General features: G+C 42.9%; 1 protein-coding gene across 1 annotated transcript in view; it reads left to right on the top strand.

The window, feature by feature from the left end:
* LOC134673994 (low-density lipoprotein receptor-related protein 1-like) overlaps positions 1-21,691 on the top strand; it is a 68,165-nt gene that overhangs the window by 30,702 nt on the left and 15,772 nt on the right. The window contains exons 22-32 of the mRNA XM_063532048.1: positions 132-285; positions 1,241-1,326; positions 4,854-4,993; positions 5,282-5,358; positions 5,821-5,914; positions 7,102-7,186; positions 7,999-8,151; positions 14,770-14,977; positions 16,829-16,987; positions 17,278-17,395; positions 20,900-21,025. Coding sequence (XP_063388118.1) covers positions 132-285; positions 1,241-1,326; positions 4,854-4,993; positions 5,282-5,358; positions 5,821-5,914; positions 7,102-7,186; positions 7,999-8,151; positions 14,770-14,977; positions 16,829-16,987; positions 17,278-17,395; positions 20,900-21,025 — 1,400 coding nt within the window. The remainder of the gene's footprint in view (positions 1-131; positions 286-1,240; positions 1,327-4,853; positions 4,994-5,281; positions 5,359-5,820; positions 5,915-7,101; positions 7,187-7,998; positions 8,152-14,769; positions 14,978-16,828; positions 16,988-17,277; positions 17,396-20,899; positions 21,026-21,691) is intronic.

Genomic DNA, 21,691 nt, shown 5'->3' with positions numbered 1-21,691 from the left:
AGAGTCTTCTTCGATTTCGATCACACTTTTATTCAACACACAAAATTAGATGAACACCTTATCAAATAATTAAATAATTGAATTGTCTGACTGTAACCATGATGCCATAGTAAATCAAGTTTCTTTCACAGCGCCATTCTACTGCGAGTTCGACCAGTTCCAATGCCGGGACAGTAAACTCTGCCTGGAGCGCGAACAGGTCTGTGACAAGCATCAGGATTGCCCGGATGGCTCGGATGAGGGGGCGCTCTGTCACACGCTGCGCTGTCTTGATACGGAATTCATGTGAGTGCCTAAATTACTATTAACCTTTTTGGTCTTTTAGCCCATTTAGGTATTTACTCTCTGAACGACCAATGAAGGCAATACAGACCTGACCGCCCTAGAGCGGTGGTGGCCTAGCGGTAAGAGCGTGCGACTTTCAAGCCGGAGGTCGTGGGTTCAAACCCCGGCTCGTACCAATGAGTTTTTCGGAACTTATGTACGAAATATCATTTGATATTTGCCAGTCGCTTTAGGCTCCCATGAGCCGTGGCAAAATGCTGGAATAACGCGAGGAAGAAGAAACAAAGCTGACCGCCCTAGCCTTGGAGTTCCATTCAAACATGACATACCGGAGACGGAGATCCTGACTCTGGGCTGTCCCCAGCAACTATCGACTAGTTACTGTCACTATGAATGTCATTTTAACGAAATATCAAGTGCTGGACAAAGTACGGTCTTTGGACGGACGGTTAGGTCTTTGGACCAAACAGAATGTACAGTCGCCATCAGATATATCGCAGCGGCCAAGGTGTTCACAATATCTGAACACGCACTCTAACGCCTTGACAATAGAGGCGTGTTCAGATATTTGTGAGCGCCTTAGCCGCTCCGATATATATGATGGCGACTATACGCCGTCATTAGGGCAGGCGACAGCATGCATCTCCCTATCTCCCTATATTCTCATTTGATCTGTGAGAACGTCAAGATTTCCTGGATGGCTTCATGGCTACATAAAATGTCAACTTGCTAACTATGTTTAAACAAACCGCCATAATGAAATTGTTTCTGAATGATGAATTTACTAGTGACTTTTGTTTACATTGTTAGCAAGTTCCATTGAATGACACTTTAGTTTATGTGAGAGTATTCTAACTAGGTCACTGCAAAAAGAGCAAACTGACTACTAGAATCGGTCGAGCAGAAATCGAGGCGACGATTTTTTTTCTGTAATTTATTATATCGAATCGTGTAGGTGTGCCACGGGTAACTGCATCTTGGGCGGCTGGCGATGCGACGGCGACGCAGATTGCACCGACGGCTCAGATGAAGCTGGTTGCAGTAAGTTGAACGTTAAATATTCTTTATATCTCCATTGTGACATTACGTAGTGTAATTGTTAATTCCATTCTATATATATATATTCTGATTTAGAAGGAGATTCAATTGGATCTTGATTTAGAAAGAAATAAGGCAAACAGTTTGTTTAGTCTTTGGTCACATCCACATCTGTTCTGTTATCTTCAGATTCATTTTAGTTATTTAATTGACGCTTCATCATCATCATCATCATCTCAGCCATAAGACGTCCACTGCTGAACATAGGCCTCCCCCTTGGACCTCCATACGTGCCGGTTGGAAGCGACCCGCATCCAGCGTCTTCCGGCGACCTTAACAAGATCGTCTGTCCATCTTGTGGGTGGACGTCCTACGCTGCGCTTGCTAGTCCGTGGTCTCCACTCGAGCACTTTTCGACCCCATCGGCCATCTTCTCTGCGTGCAATGTGGCCTGCCCATTGCCACTTCAGCTTGCTAATCCGGTGGGCTATGTCGGTGACTTTAGTTCGTCTACGGATCTCCTCATTTCTGATTCGATCACGTAGAGAAACTCCGAGCATAGCCCTCTCCATAGCTCGTTGAGCGACTTTGAGTTTTGAGATGAGGCCGATAGTGAAAGACCACGTTTCGGAGCCGTAAGTCATCACTGGTAACACACATTGATTAAAGACTTTCGTCTTGAGGCACTGAGGTATGTCGGACGAAAAGACATTACGTTTTTTCCCGAACGCTGCCCAACCGAGTTGGATTCGGCGGTTGACCTCTTTCTCGAAGTTGGACCTACCTAATTGGACTACTTGTCCTAGGTAGATGTACGAGTCAACAACTTCGAGTACCGAGTTCCCAACAGAGACTGGGATGGGCACAACATTGGCATTTGACATAAGTTTCGTCTTGTCCATGTTCATTTTCAAGCCCACCCGTTGTGAAACTCGGTTGAGGTCATCGAGCATCATGCTGAGTTCCTCCATCGACTTTGCCATGACTACGATATCGTCGGCAAACCGAAGGTGAGTGATGTATTCGCCGTTGATGTTGATGCCAAGTCCTTCCCATTCCAGTAGCTTGAAGGCGTCTTCCATTACGGCAGTAAACAGTTTCGGAGAGATAACGTCTCCCTGCCTTACGCCTCTTCGCAATGGAATCGCCCTCGTGCTCTGCTCTGCTCGGACCGACATGGTGGCGTTACTATACAAACACTTCAACACTTCGATGTACCGTTAGTCAATATGGCATCTCTGAAGAGACTCAAGCACCGCCCATGTTTCCACCGAATCGAAGGCTTTCTCATAGTCCACAAACGCTAAGCATAATGGCAAGTTATACTCTTCGGTCTTCTGTATAACTTGCCGCAGCGTATGGATGTGGTCTATGGTACTATAGCCTTTTCCTGTGAGGCGGCTTCTGGAAGAAAGAGTTCATCATGAAGAGTTCCTCTCTCTCCAGAAAGTCGGCCAGCCTCTGACCCCTAGGGTTCCGTTGCCCATACCCAAATTGCCCCACTCTCAACTCATCCCCGCTTCTCTTGCCCAACTTTGCGTTGAAGTCCCCCATAACAACAGTAAAGTAGGTTTTAGAAGTATGTATGGCCCTACTTACGTCCTCATACATAGCTTCTACTTCATCATCGGAGTGTGACGAGGTCGGTGCGTATACCTGAATGACCTTCAGCGAATATCTTTTGGATATTCTGAGTATTAGGTATACCACCCTGCTCGACACACTGTCGATGGTTATTATGTTGTTTACGAGGGACTTGTGAACGAGAAACCCGACACCACCTTGGGACTGTTGGTCGCCCTCCCGGTGGTAGAGCAAGTTACCAGACTTCAGGGTTGTCGTGTCCTCCCCCTCTCTACGGACTTCGCATAACCCTACAATGTCCCAGTGTAACCTGCTCAGTTCCTCTTCCAGCTCGCAGATCTTTTCGTCAGTCCTCATAGTGCGTATGTTGTGTGTTACCAGGGCCAGTCGTCGTCGGGGCGGGTAGCCGGATCTTTGCCGGAGATTCTTAGCACCCCTGACCCCGCTAATGCCCTGACCGCTACCATAGCCAGAGCACCGGGGGTCGCCGGAACCTCGGGGCCGTGGTTTTATTGTGCTCATCATGATGGGGGGTGAATGCCATAATCGCCACGCTTGGCAGGCGGGTTGGCGATCGCAGTCGAGTACACCGAATTTGAGGGACGCTGCTGCCCGTCCACCGGTGGTCTTGGACGTAGTTTAAGGACATACCCGGGTCCTAATTGACGCTTGTCATTATCAAATGGCATTGAAATTTAGTCCCATGATAGTTCCCATTACTCCCACATTGAACGTTGAGAAAATACCACACCCGTTCCACGTTTCCCCCTCATCTCTCATTCTTCGGGGGATGAAGGCGCGTTAAAGATAATGTGGAAAAAGCGTTCTCTACTAATACGGCGAATACTTTTCGTTCGCGAGTTCAATTGTAACTGGGGCACAGCATCACACAATTTTTGAGCCCATAATCGCACAATTTTAACAAATTGTGACACTTTACTGAAACACACCCAACTAGAGACTGCCGCCAAAAATAAGCGACAGAAATACTCTGCCCTGTTAGCCACGTACGACTTCGTGCCCGTCGCTGTCGAGACAGCTGGGCCCTGGGGACGGGAGGCACGAGAGCTTTTCAGGGAACTTGGAAAGCGCCTCAGAGAAAAGGGGAATGACCCCCGTTCTGAGTCATGGCTTGTCCAACAGGTCTCCATCGCCATACAGCGGGGTAACGCTGCTAGTGTGATGGGGACCTTTGGACCCGGCATGGCTCAGAACGGGTTTTAGTTTGTTAAGTTTTATACATACATACATAATATGTAAAATTGAATAAATGTTTGGAGACTAGACTGTAGAAAAAGGCGTGCAATTCATATTTTCTACGAGGAAGTCAACTCTTCGCGCCAATTTTTTTGTCGCTTTTTTTCTACCGACAAGCTCGCTGTGCGAGAATACATACAGCTTGGCAACAAAGAGTAGAAATTAAAACACTGTATGTCGATGTCGTCCTTTTCAAACCAATTAATATTAGAAAACAGGACGACACTACAGTGTTGGCACTTTTTAGGGTTCCGTACCCAAAGGGTAAAACGGGACCCTATTACTATTAAGACTTCGCTGTCCGTCCGTCCGTCCGTCTGTCTGTCACCAGGCTGTATCTCACGAACCGTGATAGCTAGACAGTTGAAATTTTCACAGATGATGTATTTCTGTTGCCGCTATAACAACAAATACTAAAAACACAATAAAATAAAGATTTAAGTGGGGCTCCCATACAGCAAACGTGATTTTTGACCAAAGTTAAGCATTAAGCAACCTCGGGCGTGGTCAGGTCAGTACTTGGATGGGTGACCGTTTTCTTTTTGCATTTTTTTTCCATTTTTTTTGCTTTATGGTACGGAACCCTTCGTGCGCGAGTCCGACTCGCACTTGCCCGGTTTTTAATTTCTACTCTTTTTTGCCAAGCTGTACTAGTATAACAAATAAAAGAATGCGATACTGTTTTGTAGCGAATCAAACATGCAACGTCGGTTCTTACCAGTGCAGAAGTGGGCAGTGCGTAGAGATCCACCGCCGCTGCGACAGCCAGCCCGACTGTCTCGATGGGTCCGACGAGGAACGCTGCCAGGAGCCATTCCTTGACATAGATGTAAGTTACCGATGTAAAGAAAATTGTTGCATCTTATATCTCTGCTCCAATAGGGAATATTACGCTAAACTCTGCGTAGAGGGCGGCACTAGGCCGATCACATGGCCTACCGTGAAACACGATAGTCAGAAGTTCGGTTTCTGCCTCTCTATCACTCTTGTCTATTCGATCGATCGAGAGGCAGATAAAGAAATTTCGATTTTCGTGTTTCCCGGTAGGCCACCTGTAAACAAACCGCCTCGATGCATCAATGCCATAGTGACAACTTGTCAAAAAACTGTTACCCAGGTGACCCAGCCATCATGTGGAGAAGGAGAGCTTCCCTGCGAACTGAACAAGACTATCTGTCTGCCGCAGACCGCTTGGTTTGAACTTTTATAGGGTCGCTGGATGTTGTGGCGTCTTTTTCAATTAGATATTGGTGGAGGTAGAATGGTAGGCAGAATCGTCAACTTCCTCAACATTGCCTGGCTGGAGGTAACTAAATAAAAGTAAACAATAATTTGTAAATTTTCGGGTAGTTATAACATTTATTGGTTAACCAACCAAATACAAAACTGCATGGATCTGTTACTGAACTATCTGACTTTAACCTACGTTATTTGATCGTGTAATTTTTCCATCTACCCTCAACTGGCTTAAGGAGCCATTTGAGGGTAGATTTTGATTACTTTTATTTAAATACCTAAGGATACAGAGTAAACTTTTAGTTAAGTGACCAAGCTCACCAGTGCCGGAGGCTTGCCTTCCTTAGGTTTAGAATCTCTCTGCTGTCTGTCACGGAAAACATAGTGTTATAACACTTTGACCAAGATTATAAATTCCAGGTGCAACAACAAGGATGACTGTCCGGGGGGCACGGACGAGCACGGCTGCAACTCGTGCTCTGCGTACGGCCAGTTCGAGTGCAGACAGGAACCGGTATGGCGACCAGTAAACGGTACCTAATCTAAGAATCCTTTACCAGGTCGTCAGTCCACCTTGTGGGGGGTCTACTGCTGCGCCTTCCGGTACGTGGTCGCCACTCGAGAACCTTTCCGCCCTAATAGCCATCGGTTCTACGGGCAATGTGCCCCGCCAACTGCCACTTATGTTTAGCGATTCGGAGGGCTACATCGGTTACTTTGGTTCTGCTGCGATCGTGGCCTCATGCGATCACGCAGAGAGACTGGACTGGATGCGAGTGGCGCAAGACCGTTCATTGTGGCACTTTTTGGGGGAGGCCTATGTCCAGCAGTGGACGTCCTCTGGCTGATATGATGATGATGATGAATCTAAGAACCGTTTACGTCACGTTGGACATCTTCCTCGCACTAAAACCCTGTATAGACGCTGCCGGAGGGCGCCGTGGTGGAATGTCATCGATCACAGTGCGCCCTCACGAACGGCAAAGAGGGTGAAACGCCGGAGTGGGTTTAGTGGGTAGGGCCAAATTCTCCCCCACACCGTGCATAAACGCATTCCCACTAATCCCACTCTGTCAAAAAAATAAAATAAATGCCGGTACAGACGGAATGCAGCGCGGAGGCAATTTATGAATTTATATGGGAACTGCACGCAGACTGCACATTTTCCATACAAATTGCAACCGGGTTGCAGTCCGTCTGTGCCGCCCTTACGATTCCTCTTCAGTTTCAATCATTTTTCGCAAATACTTTAATTTAACACAGTTAATTTGTAGGTACCTATCTCTGAAACCCTCACTTCTTTTTATTCATTCATGGATATTTTTAATTTTTCTGTTGCCTTGTCTGAAGCCCCCTCCAGACTATGCGCGTGAATCGCGGGCGAAGCCGCGAACGCGAGTGTGGCGTCGATTTCGCAGATTGTTCACGCCTTCGCGCCTTGTTCTCCGTTTTTTGTCGGTATTTCGGCCCGCGTCAAAGGAGACGCGAAGCGCGAACTTGCAAGACTCCACATTACACAATATTTTGGCTCCTCTGTGGCAAGATAAATACTAATTCTATTATGATTATATTATATTAAGCAACTATATTTTACGGTTTTACAATAAAACAAAATGGGAAAACAGCTAAATCACGTATGATGCCTGATGTTTGAAAGATGAAAATGATCAAAAATGATGAAGATGTCTGTTATTTGTACAGAGGTGCCTGTCGATGCGTTCTGTATGCAACCACAACAAGGATTGCAAAGATGGCTCAGACGAGACGCCTGAAGCTTGCGAACTAGGTAGGTGTTAATCTACATTTTTACCATAATCCATGGTATAATAATATACTCCGCCTGGTACTCTCTTCCCGTCTTTTCTAGGTCACCTAACTGACACAAGCCTACGTCATCATCCGACAGCGCTATGATAATATGCGATAGCGCTATATAGGTATATAGCGGCCATGTTATTGTGACGTAAAGGCTTGTGTCACTCTGGGAAGAGAAGACCATGTTTTATTAGACTATGCCATAATCCTAATTAGGTACCAACCACAACACTCGCAAGTCTGTCGTTGCTATCCTCCTAAGACTCACGGTCCTACCTATAGTATTTCTTCAGTTCGATGAAAACCATATTCAATTGGAACAGAGTTGTTATTCTTTTTTTTCGCTAAATTTTCAATCAAATATAAATCAGCTCTATTCCCTGTACTAATAGGTTCAAACTTCAGTGGCAAATTCTGGGTTTTTCATTTGTATGACCTTAGGATGCTATTATTCCTGGTATTCCTTATGACTCAATCGAAAATTGTCAAACTGGACGTCAATTTGAAAAAGATCTGGAATCTCTAGTAAATACATATTATAACTAGACATTTAAAGAATCATAAATTTCATAACTTATTTGTAGACCGCGTCTTTCTGTAAGCAGTCTTATCAAATTCCCTTAGCGCCACTTGCACAATCTCGTTATCCCGGGGTTAACCGGTTAAATCGTTAACCCAGTGTCAAATTGTACTGGTAACCATGGTAACTCCAGGTTTAACCGGTTAACCCCGGGTTAGTGAATGGTGCAAGTTGCCCTTATTAATTTTTCCGTTGACCACCAGTGAACAGGACATCGCGCGTGTTTCCACCACAATACCCTCCAGCGGAGTGCCACCACGGATTCCTCTGTCGCACCGGGCAGTGCATTGAGTGGAGGGAGGTGTGCGACCAGACGCCGGACTGTTTCGATGGATCGGATGAAAACGGGCAGTGCTGTGAGTTGAACTATTCTGTTTCCAATGGATCCATCCGGACTCAGGACATTACGCGTATTTCCACCACAATACCCTCCAGCGGCGCGCCACCACAGGGCAGTGCATTGAGTGCCCATACAACCATTTCCAGTCGCCGTTACGACGCGGTGTAGACACATCTTGTGTCGACACCGTCTGTTTCGGTCACAATTCCAGTCGCAGAGTCGTCGCCGTGTCGACACAGTTACCAGAAATGGGGAAGGGTCGACACATGACACAAAGTGACATAAAGTGTGGTCGCCGTGTGCACACATTGTTACTAGTTTGCGACTACTTTATGCCAAAATCATTCGTTCATTCGTTCATTTTGTTCCTGTCAAATGGAAACTGTCAGATGGAAAAATTGTTAAATAAAAATAAGTGACATTAATACGCCATCTCTAAAACGGATTACAAGACGTAATTATATATTGTTTGCATTTATATTACAATAGGACTTAAATTATTATGGGGAATTAAACTGCTCGAGTGATTTGATAAACTAAGTGTAATATAATCAACGCGCCACCAAATTGTTTTAGTTTAGCCGGAAATTAAATTGTTTACTTCTCAGTGCCTGTGTTCATAAATATATTATTTGATGCATTTTTAGTACTTCGATGCGTATACTATACTTAAATAACAGAAATAACGCTTTACATACTACGAAACTTGTTAATTATGATGTATAAATATGGTTTAAGGCTGAGAAATATTGCAGTCACAAAGTAGTCGCAAATGTTTCGACTTTGTGTCGACTCTGTGTAGACACATGACACGCGCTGTCAAAAGTAATAACAAAGTTACTGGATTTGCAAAATGGCTCCTTGTTTTCATTTGTTTTCAGATATTCTCAAAGTGTAAAAATGCCGTGGTCAGAGATGGGACTTAATAGATTAACTGTTTATTCGACTAATTAATGGAATAAAAAAAGTTAATCCTCAAATTTTAATCACGATTAGTTTAGTCGACCTAACATAGATTGAAATTGAATTAATCTGAACATTAATCGAATAAATTATCGATTAAATCTCGGTTGGAAGTTGACAGGGGGCCATTTTTGTACGTAAAAATAATAGAAATGTCTTGCATGCAGATGGTAGCCATAAAAGTCGAAATGGGTGTCGATTTATAGGTTTTAGGGAGTGCCGATTTCGAAAATGATGACCATTTTAGAATCCAAAATGGCGGCCATGCACTGTGTCATAAAAGTCGTCATGGATGTCGTTTTATACGTTTTAGGGGGCCCCAATTTTGAAAATGATGACCATTTTGGAATCCAAAATGGCGGCCATGCACTATGCCATAAAAGTCGTCATGGGTGTCGTTTTATAGGTTTTAGGAGGCGCAGATTTCAAAAATGATGACCATTTTGGATTCCAAGATGGCGGCCATGCACTATGTCATAAAAGTCGTCATGGATGTCGTTTTATAGGTTTTAGGGGGCCCCGATTTCGAAAATGATGACCATTTTGAAATCCAAAATGGTGGCCATGCACTATGTCATAAAAGTGGTCATGGGTGTCGTTTTATAGGTTTTGGGGGGCACAGATTTAGAAAATGATGACCATTTTGGATTTCGAAATGGTGGCCATGCACTATGTCATAAAAGTCGTCATGGGTGTCGTTTTATAGGTTTTAGGGGGCGCAGATTTCGAAAACGATGACCAATTTAGATTCCAAGATGGCGGCCATGCACTATGTCATAAAAGTCGTCATGGTTGTCGTTTTATAGGTTTTAGGGGGCCCCGCTTTCGAAAATGATGACCATTTTGGAATCCAGAATGGCGGCCATGCACTATGTCATAAAAGTCGTCATGGGTGTCGTTTTATAGGTTTTGGGGGCGCAGATTTCGAAAATGATAACCATTATCGATTCCAAAATGGCGGCCATGCACTATGTCATAAAAGTCGTCATGGATGTCGTTTTATGGGTTTTAGGGGGCCCCGATTTAGAAAATGATGACCATTTTGTAATCCAGAATGGCGGCCATGCACTATGTCATAAAAGTCGTCATGGGTGTCGTTTTATAGGTTTTGGGGGGCGCAGATTTCGAAAATGATGACCATTTTGAAATCCAAAATGGTGGCCATGCACTATGTCATAAAAGTGGTCATGGGTGTCGTTTTATAGGTTTTGGGGGGCACAGATTTAGAAAATGATGACCATTTTGGATTTCGAAATGGTGGCCATGCACTATGTCATAAAAGTCGTCATGGGTGTCGTTTTATAGGTTTTAGGGGGCGCAGATTTCGAAAACGATGACCAATTTAGATTCCAAGATGGCGGCCATGCACTATGTCATAAAAGTCGTCATGGTTGTCGTTTTATAGGTTTTAGGGGGCCCCGCTTTCGAAAATGATGACCATTTTGGAATCCAGAATGGCGGCCATGCACTATGTCATAAAAGTCGTCATGGGTGTCGTTTTATAGGTTTTGGGGGCGCAGATTTCGAAAATGATAACCATTATCGATTCCAAAATGGCGGCCATGCACTATGTCATAAAAGTCGTCATGGATGTCGTTTTATGGGTTTTAGGGGGCCCCGATTTAGAAAATGATGACCATTTTGTAATCCAGAATGGCGGCCATGCACTATGTCATAAAAGTCGTCATGGGTGTCGTTTTATAGGTTTTGGGGGGCGCAGATTTCGAAAATGATGACCATTTTGGAATCCAAAATGGCGGCCATGCACTATGTCATAAAAGTTGTCATGGATGTCGTTTTATAGGTTTTAGGGGGGGCCCCAATTTTGAAAATGATGACCATATTGGAATCCAAAATGGCGGCCATGCACTATGCCATAAAAGTCGTCATGGGTGTCGTTTTATAGGTTTTGGGGGGCGCAGATTTAGAAAATGATGACCATTTTGGATTCCAAAATGGTGGCCATGCACTATGTCATAAAAGTCGTCATGGGTGTCGTTTTATAGGTTTTAGGGGGCGCAGATGTCGAAAACGATGACCATTTTGGATTCCAAGATGGCGGTCATGCACTATGTCATAAAAGTCGTCATGGATGTCGTTTTATAGGTTTTAGGGGACGCAGATTTCGAAAATGATGGCCATTTTGGAATCCAAAATGGCGGCCACGCACTATGTCATAAAAGTTGTCATGGGTGTCGTTTTATAGGTTTTACGGCCCTGATTTCGAAAATGATGACCATTTTGGAATCTAAAATGGCGGCCATGCACTATGTCATAAAAGTTTTCATGGGTGTCGTTTTATAGGTTTTAGGGGGCCCTGATTTTGAAAATGATGACCATTTTGGAATCCAAAATGGCAGCCATGCAGTATGTCATAAAAGTCGTCATGGCTGTCGTTTTGTTGGTCATGGTCATCATTTACTCACGGCTTATATGACAAAGTGCACGGCAGACATCTTGGAATCCAAAATGGTCATCATTTTCGAACTCTGCACTCCCTAAAACCTATAAAACGATATCCATGACGACTTTTATGAGAAAGTGCACGGCACACATCTTGGATTCCAAACTGGTCATCATTTTCGAAATCGGCACTTCCTAAAACCTATAAAACGATATTTATGACGACTTTTATGACAAAATACGTAGCCGCCATCTTGGATTATAAAATGATCATCGTTTTCGAATTCTGCACTCCCTAAAACCTATAAATCGACATCCGTGACGACGCAAGTTATCTTTATTTTCAGATCTAACAAATTGCTACAGAATACAAAGGACAAAAAAAGAAGCGAGGAGGTAATGAAACAAGCAAAAATACAGATGATTCCTCGACGCAATTGGATGCTTCTTAAATTGTGTCCAGATTTTTTTGTCATAAAAGTTTTTATTTTTCACATATTACTCTCACAAGTTCCGTGACATTTCGACCTTGTAATTTTTTAAGTAAATGTTTTTGTTTATCTATGAGGATCTCACTAGAATAACATAATCAAGGTATGTTTAAATATTTGATGATTGAAATAGTAACGCAAAAAAAAAAAATATATTTGTGTCTTATATTCCTGCCGAAGACTTTTATTTTTCCTTTTCCTTCTACACAAGTTTGGTCAAGTAATAAGAATTTAGGGCTCTCAATTTTATTTTGACTTCTACAACAGTAAAGCTACGAGGCCATGTTTGGTATCGTTTTCGTATAAATGCGCAGTACCAAATTTAGTTATGGTATCACATTGACACCATTCCAAAGTAAAAACATATAAACTTACTTTCTTTTAAACTCCTCTTCACGCTTAAACTGTTGAACAGTTTTAATTTAAATTTAGTATACATATATTTTGAGTCCCGAGACAGGACATAATAAGTTATCTCAAAAATCATCCTTTAAAGGTGTGAAATGAGGTGTAGAGGGGAATTCAGAATTGACTTCTTGAAGTTAATACTGTTTAAGTTTAGGTTGGAAGTCATGTTTTTTTTATCATTTTTAACTAAATCAAAGATGTAGACCATCCCAAATTTAATGTAAATCGGTTCAGCGGTTATTGATTTCCCGTACAAATTTCCACGCCACTTTTCACACCTTCAAAAGATGATTTTGGTTATAAGATCTATCCTATGTCCTGTTCCGGGACGCAAACTATTTCTATACCAAATTTCAACCAAATCGGTTCAGCGGTAAGCGTCAAGAGGAGTTTAAAAAAAACCGGCCAAGTGCGAGTCGGACTCGCGTATTAAGGGTTCCGTACATTAAGTCCGACTCGCGCTTGACTGCACATTTCTAATAGGTTTTCCTGCCATCTATAGGTAAAGAACTATTTTGTGTATTCAGACGCACGAGTGATCCCATAAGAATTCCGTTTTTGCTTTTGAGGTACGGAACCCTAAAAAGATTTTTTTAATTTTGTGGAATGGTGTCAATGTGATACCTTAAATGGATTCAGCAACCCAGATTTATACGAAAACGATACCATACACGGCCTAGCACCTTCACTGATGTAATATATCAAGATAACACTGAGAGCCCTAAATAAACTTTCAAGAGCGGATATCTCAAAAACTATTCAACATATCGAAAAAATTGACTGAAGAAACTTGTAACAAATTAAATTAACTTTCATTTTGTATAAGTGGCCATGTCGCTAAGATGCATAGTTTCCGAGATATAATCGAAAAACCGGAAAATGGGACCTTCAAAGCCCCCTCTCTCCCCCCCGCTCAAGGGCTACGGCCGAGGACTTTTGATATGTTCACCTACTAACTTGTCCAAACCAAGTTAAGGAGTCAAAAATTGTGTTCCGAGCATTTCCCTCTACAACTTTATTGAGCATTCGTTGCCTGACCTAGTAGCGTATTGCATTTCTTTAAAAACTTTTCTGTAAAAGGTTGACGGGTGTTGGGTGTTTATATGGTTTTGGTCGATTTTTAGGGTTCCGTAGCCAAAGGGTAAAACGGGACCCTATTACTAAGACTTCGCTGTCCGTCCGTCCGTCCGTCCGTCCGTCCGTCCGTCTGTCACCAGGCTGTATCTCACGAACCGTGATAGCTAGACCGTTGAAATTTTCACAGATGATGTATTTCTGTTGCCGCTATAACAACAAATACTAAAAACAGAATAAAATAAAGATTTAAATGGGGCTCCCATACAACAAACGTGATTTTTGACCAAAGTTAAGCAACGTCGGGAGTGGTCAGTACTTGGATGGGTGACCGCTTATTTTTTGCTTTTTTTTGTTTTTTTTTTGCATTATGGTACGGAACCCTTCGTGCGCGAGTCCGACTCGCACTTGCCCGGTTTTTATCATTCGCATCGCCCATGATGACTTACTAGAATTACAAGCACACGAGACACTAATAGTAGTTTGACAAACCTTGGTTTTCAAGAGGTATTTTATATTGACATTTGCTGTCACAAATTTGCTGTCAGATTTAGTCGCAAACCGCACGCAAAGTGCACACAAATGTGTCGACACCTTGTTACGGAAAAGTGTACACACGGCGACGACACTTTGTTTCGAAACAATTCTAGACACATTGTGTGGACTCTGTTACGACACATCTGACATTTAGTTACCACTTTGATGATTCTGCGACTGGAATGGTTATATGGGTGGAGGGAGGTGTGCGACCAGACGCCGTACTGTTTCAATGGATCGGATGAAAACGGACAGTGCTGTGAGTTGAACTATTCTGTTTCCAATGGATCCATCCGGGCTCAGGACATCACGCGTATTTCCACCGCCATAGCCTGCAGCGGCCTGCCCTAGACAGGTCGAGAGGCGAGAAATCTCTGTTATACCACTTATACCCTAGGTTGTGTGCTGTAAGTTCAACTACTTACGCTCCCTAAAACCTGTAAAACTATCCAGCATATGATCGACGAATTGGAACGTTTTTTTTTAAATAAATTGCTTCGACCGGTTCGTGGGTGTTTATTGTTGCGCCTGTGAACGGGTTCCAGCAGGCGTTTTACATGACATAAAGCTCTCCAAGGGGCATCTACGTGTTGGATCTATATCCCCACGCAAGCCTATCAAAAGACCGGGATTTATAGGCACGTGAAATAAAAACAAGCGCATTATATTATGATTAAAATCCATGACCGTGATGTGGGGGAGCAACTTTTCATTTTCTCATACTTTTTAGACAATATAAGTACTTATTCATTCCGCAGTCACAGCGTGCGAGAACAGCACCTGCAGCGACGGTTGCCAGGCGACGCCGCTCGGCCCGCAGTGCACCTGCAAGCCTGGCTTCCAGCTCCGGGCCGACCGCCGCAGCTGCGCGGACGTGGACGAGTGCGCGCGAGACCTGTGCTCGCAGCGCTGCCGGAACCTGCCCGGCTCGTTTCTGTGCGAGTGCCGGCACGGATATACGTTGAGGTACCAGCCGGCCCAGCCAAGGTTACAATCGCTATCGCTTCGACAACGAACAGCATTATGTCTCTCTATCACTCTTCGATATTAGCGCGACAGTGACAGTTGCGTTTCGATCGCTACGGAGCGTTAGCGATTAGCATCTTGACTACACGGCCTGGGTCAAACACAAAACTGTGTTCACGTTCTGTAGACATATCTAAAAGTTGCTAGGCAGAGTGATGGCAGGTGGAGCAAAATGTTGACGGATTGGTGGCCGCTTTCGGATGAACGAAGCGTCTGACGTCCGTTGGTTCGTTGGGTGGATGACATTCGGAAAATCACAGAGCACTTTTGGATGAGACTAGCCCAGGACCGGGACAAGTGGCGTACACGAAGAGAGGCCTAGGCCTCAGCAGTGGGCGACTGAAGGCTAGAATGATGATGATGATACCTAAAAGTCAAGGTCTATAAAGTTACAGGAAAGACGTGAACGCAGTTTTGTGTTTGACCCACTGAGGTTGATGACTTCCCTTCTGCACTTTCTCTCGAATGATCTTTTCACATCTGTTTCTACCTCTGGCGGTGTGGAGGGCATTGTAAACTGTGGAGTCAAAAGCGGATCTGGTCGAACTATTGGGCTGCATCCAGGAGGCCCTGTCCTGTCTACCTATGGATCATGGTAACGAAGGTGTGCTACAATACAGGGTGGAAAGATAAGTCAGGCCCTGGAGGGAAACTACCTTAAATCCTTAAGCTGGCTCATTTTACTAAAAGAAGACATTCCTTTATTTTTAAAAAGAAACAAAACTGCATTCAAAGTATTTTTCTTTTTTCTTCAATTAGGCTTGTCTAAAAAAATCTTAAGTACTAAATATTAGATTTTATGGATGTATGACAGACGAGTGTAAGACCTAATGTTTCTTGGAGAAATGTTATCATTAACATGAACTGTATCGACTAGTACAATAAAATTGCGAGTTTTTATTTTTTGGAATTTTTAGTCGGTTCGAGTCCCGAGCGAGGCAAGCGAGTTTTAGAAAATCTTTGAATGCAGTTTTGTTTCTTTTAAAAATAAAGGAATGTCTCCTTTAAGCAAAATAAGCCAGCTTAAGGATTTAAGGTAGTTTCCCTCCAGGGCCCGACTTATCTTTCCACCCTGTATATTTAGCTGTCACTATCTACTAGAAGTTGACTGTATCAGAACTATATTAAACTGGCAGAAAAAAAGGTTCTATATTCGGTATTATTGTTATATCTTATAAGCCCTTAACGTTGTCATCATCATAAGTATTATTATCATCATTATCAATATTATCATCCAAGTCTTCAAAGTAGGTAAGTACCTACTTATTTTGCCGATTGTTATGAAAACGTGCCTTTGCTACTTTCAGATTCCAGCCTTCAAGCTTCAGCGATCCTCGTTAAAGTTTCATTATACTCCTTGAAATAAAAATTAACGAGATGTCAATTAACGAGTTAAATGCGTATATATTTTCGCAAAGTGCCAGTCAATTCGGTAGAAAAACGTGTTATGCTTCCCATACAAAATTATACTTACGTTACTTACAAGTACAAATACTTCGCAAGTCATTGTTGGGTGCCAGTGATGCCACACAGCTAGTACTTAAAAAATATCTTTATTAGGTATTTAGAAGAAAGTAAACAATTTGTACATTTTCGGGTAGTTATTACATTTATTGGTTAACCAACCAAATACAAAACCACGGATCTGTCACTAAACGAACTGGCTTAAGCCATGTGAGGGTACATTTTGTTTACTTTTATTTAAATACCTAATGATACAGAGGGTAGTTTTAGTTTTAAGTTATATGTACTTTATTTTAGTGACAGAATGTTTCTTATGTCATGTTTCAGGTCAGACCGTCGTTCTTGTAAAGCCAACATACATGCGATTAAGTCGGTCCTTTTAGCGACTGGTCATCAGGTCAGGTCTATATCGGAGGTCAACGATTTCTACATGGAGTTGAATGATTCGAGCCTTGGCATTATTGCTGACGTCGACATAGATTACTTGTAAGTTAAAGCTCTTTTCCATTGTCCAGTTAAGACCCCGTAGGCGATAGATCGATACATAATGAAGTGAATAAAAAATATTAGCCTTAACATTAATGCGTGTTATAATTTATACTGCACTTGTAAATAATTTAAAAATTTAAATAACTAGTCACCCGTCTACCCAAAGATCACTATTTTTGCGCTCTTGTCGGTTTTGGCTTCGCTAATATTGCATTATAAACTAAAAGAGTCTTATTATATTGTATTGTTTTATTTAACGTGTTCAAAACAACTGCAATTTATTTCAGGAAACAAAAGTTTTACGTGACGTCACCGGACACGGGGAATTTGATAGAAGTAACGCCATTATATTCGCTAAATAACACGAGTCTAAACTATATTACAAATATTGGGAAACCTACCAAGGTATGCGATTAAGTAGTTTAATACTTACAAATAGAGTATAGGGCTTCAGGGACCCAAAAGTTTAAAACAGAGGACCGCCTTTTAGCAGGGAATCAGCCATTATGTGACTGAGGACCGCTTATGACTGGGAATCTGGAGGAATCTATCGAAGATCGAAGACCGCCTTTGGCAAGTCAAAATGTCTAGTCAATTCTGTCAAAATGGCTGAAAACCTTTGGCAGGAAATCGAAGAACGAATATTGCTTTAGACAGGGAATCGAAGCGATCGAGGACCGTCTTTAGCAGAGAATCTAGAAGCACTCTTTGGCAGGGAATGGTAGCTGTTACGGTAACCGAGGACCGCCTCTGAGGTTCTGAAGCTACCAATGGAAGAACGAAGACTGCCTCTGACAGGGAATCGAAAGCAGCAGCGACCGAGGACCGTCTTTAGCAGAGAATCGAAAAGCACTTCTTGGCAGGGAATCGGTAGCTGTATAGTAACCGAGGACCGCCTCTGAGGTTCTGAAGCTACCAATATAAGAACGAGGACTGCCTCTGACAGGGAATCGAAAGCAGCAGCGATCGGGGACCGTCTTTAGCAGATAATTTAGAAGCACTCTTTGGCAGGGAATCGGTAGCTTTTAAAGTAACCGAGTACCGCGATTGAGGTTTTGAAGCTACCAATGACAGATCGAGGACTGCTTCTGACAGGGAATCGAAAGCAGCAGCGATCGGGGACCGTCTTTAGAACAGAATCGAAAAGCATTTCTTGGCAGGGAATCGGTAGCTGTATAGTAACCGAGGACCGCCTCTGAGGTTCTGAAGCTACCAATGGAAGAACGAAGACTGCCTCTGACAGGGAATCGAAAGCAGCAGCGATCGGGGACCGTCTTTAGCAGAGAATCCAGAAGCACTCTTTGGCAGGGAATGGTAGCTGTTACAGTGATCGAGGACCGCCATTGAGGTTCTGAAGCTACCAATATAAGAACGAGGACTGCCTCTGACAGGGAATCGAAAGCAGCAGCGATCGGGGACCGTCTTTAGCAGAGACTCGAAAAGAACTTGGCAGGGAATCGGTAGCTTTTAAAGTAATGAGGACCGCCATTGAGGTTTTGAAGATACCAAGTTGAGAATGAGGACCGCCTTTCAGGGATTCGTTAGTTATAGTAGACGAAACTCTTTGGCTGGGAATCGAGAAGCACTCTTTGGTAGGGAATTGGTTACTATAAAAGTAGCCAAATACCGCCTTTGAAGTAACAAAACGTACGCTATACGTAAATACCGCCTTTGAAGTAACAAAACAAAGAAAGAGGACCGCCTATGTAAGTCACTAGCTATAGTTTGGTGAGGGCAATCATTTAGGCAGGGAATCGAAAAGTACCTATACTTTGGCAGGGAATTGGTAACTATAACAGTTATCGAAGACCGTCTTTGAAGTAACTAAACGAAGGGAGAGGACCGCCTATGGAAGTCACTACCTATAGTTTAGTGTGGACAACTATTTGGCAGGGAATCGAGAAGTATACCTATTACTAGGCAGGGAATCGGTAGCTATACGTAACTGAGGACCGCCTTTGAAGTAACAAAACAAAGAATGAGGACCGCCTGAGGAAGTCGCTAGCTATAGTTTAGTGAGGGCAACTTTTTGGCAGGGAATCCGGAAGTACCTAAACCTAGGCAGGGAATTGGAGACTATATTAGTAACCAATGATCGCTGTGGAAGTAATCTAACGAAGGAAGAGGACCGCCTATGGAAGTCGCTAGCTATGGTTTAGTAAGGGCAACCATTTTGGCAGGGAATCGAGAAGTATACCTATTACTAGGCAGGGAATCGGTAGCTATACGCAACTGAGGACCGCCTTTGAAGTAACTTAAACAAAGAAAGAGGACCGCCTATGGAAGTCGCTAGTTATAGTTTAGTGAGGACAACCATTTTGGCAGGGAATCCAGAAGTACCCATACCTAGGCAGGGAATTGGAGGCTATATTAGTAACCAATGACCGCTGTGGAAGTAATCAAACGAAGAAAGAGGACCGCCTGTGGAAGTCGCCAGCTATAGTTTAGTGAGGACAACCATTTTGGCAGGGAATCCAGAAGTACCTAGACCTTGGCAGGGAATCTGTAGCTTAACATAACTGAGGACCGCCATTGAAGAAACAAAATAGAGAAAGAGGACCGCCTATGCAAGTCGCTAGCTATAGTTTAGTGAGGACAACTATCTGGCAGGGAATCGAGAAGTACCTATATCTAGGCACCCATATCTTGGGGGATCTAGCAGCAAACTGCGGGCGCCCTTCGAGGCCCTAGCAACAAACTGCGGGTGCCCTCCGGGGCCCTAGCCACAAACTGCGGGTGCCCTTCGGGGCCCTAGCCACAAACTGCGGGTGCCCTTCGGGGCCCTAGCCACAAAGTGCGGGTGCCCTTCGGGGCCCTAGCCACAACGTGCGGGCGCCCTTCGGGGTCCTAGCAACCAGTTGCGGGGTACCCTTCGAGGCCCTAGCAATAAACTGCGGGTGCCCTTCGTGGCCCTAGCAACAAACTGCGGGTGCCCTTCGTGGCCCTAGCAACAAACTGCGGGCGTCCTTCGGGGCCCTAGCAACTATCTACGAGATCCCTACGGGGTTCAAGCAGTCTAAAGTAGGAGCACTTACAAACGGGGTCATAATACATTGCCAAAATTTCGTAACAAGAGGGTAGTTGATTTTCTTCTTATAGTAGTCATTAGTCATGGATGCGACCCATAAATTTATTTGGCAAACCTTAGGTAAGAATATTCAGCCAATTTAATGCATATATCACAGAAATTATAGGTAATACTTACTCGAAATCAGTATTTATACAAATACAACTTACATCGTAGATTCGTAGGTTTAAGATGTCATACTTCGAAAGTATGTATGTCAGATTAGAGTCGTATTAGATCATAAATATTTACACGCTAACGCGATGAAAAGCTCAATTTCAATGACAATAAAGTCTGTGGACAGATATTATTGATTGCATTATTAGTAGCTCTTTATACAATTATTAGGATTAATAACCGTGTACTCCTCCTATAGTTCGTTTTTTTTAGCATTAGAAAGAACTCCGCAGAAGCAAGCGTGCAGTTTTTATCAGGCTCGTTAATTGTTAATAATTATTGAATTATCTAATGTAGCTTGGTCAATACATATAATTTCCTTCAAATTGTTACCGCTGAAAGTGCCAGATTTAGAACCACAAGCGAACTTCTGCGAAGTTCTTTCTAATGCTAAAAAAAACGGACTATAGTCAAATATGCTTCTTTTTTAGACCTGTCAAAACCTTTTGCTAATACATATAGTAATTATATAAAAACTGATATAGTGACGTCACTGTTAACTCGTCAACATTTTTTTAGTTGTATCCGATTTAATAAATAGAAATAGGTAGTTTTTAAAAATTACTGCTATCTAAGTTTATCATTTAGTGCTTTTTCGTGCATGGTATGAAATAATTTATTTTAAGTACAGGAAACATCCCTATTAAAATACCTCTATTCTCCAGATGACCGTCGACTGGGTAACAGGAAATATCTACTTCGTGGATAACTCCACTGAACCCAATATCAGGGTGTGTAATTTTGAGAAAAAACGATGCGCCAGGATTAAAAGTCTGCCCAAGGATGGTACGGTAAGGATTCGTTTCAATATTCAATTATATACCTAAGGTTAAATAGTTATTTGTTTTACAAGGGGGCAAAGTTGTTGTTTAACCGCTCGTGCTAATATTGATACCCGAGCAAGCGAAAGATTCCAAAAAGTGAACCACGAGCGTAGCGAGTGGTTCGAAAAATGGAATCTTGAGCGTTGCGAGGGTTTCAAAGACGAGGGTTAAACAAAATTTGCCCCCGAGTGAATCACAAATTTTTTCACCACACCAACCTAAAGCAAATATTAAATGTGGAATATCAAACAAAATCAAACCAAATCAATTCCAAATGCATATACAAAATCATCAATTAAAACTTAATTCTACCAGCAAACATAAGAGAACAACTTAAAATTTGCATTTGATTACTTTGCCTCACATGTGAATAAAATACAACTTTGCTATTAGTTTTTGAAGTGCAAAGTAAGCCTTTCCGAGCTGGTGTGGTGAAAATATTAATTAATTATTCTAGTGATAGGTTTCTTTCTTCTTCAACCTAGCGTCTTGCCGGCCCAGCGCCAGGGTCCGATTTCCTGCTCAGTCTTCTCCACTTTGCCCGGTCTTCGAAATCCTCACGTGTGGTATCACTAGTTTAGGTACCAGAAAATGTTACGATACGATATAACTGATATAAGAATGGGAAGTATG

The sequence above is a fragment of the Cydia fagiglandana genome, chromosome 19 (assembly GCF_963556715.1).
Source record: "Cydia fagiglandana chromosome 19, ilCydFagi1.1, whole genome shotgun sequence".
NCBI classification, from domain to species: Eukaryota; Metazoa; Arthropoda; class Insecta; order Lepidoptera; family Tortricidae; genus Cydia; species Cydia fagiglandana.
The sequence above is the reverse complement of the archived record's forward strand: the minus strand, read 5'-3'. Positions and strand labels throughout refer to the sequence as shown.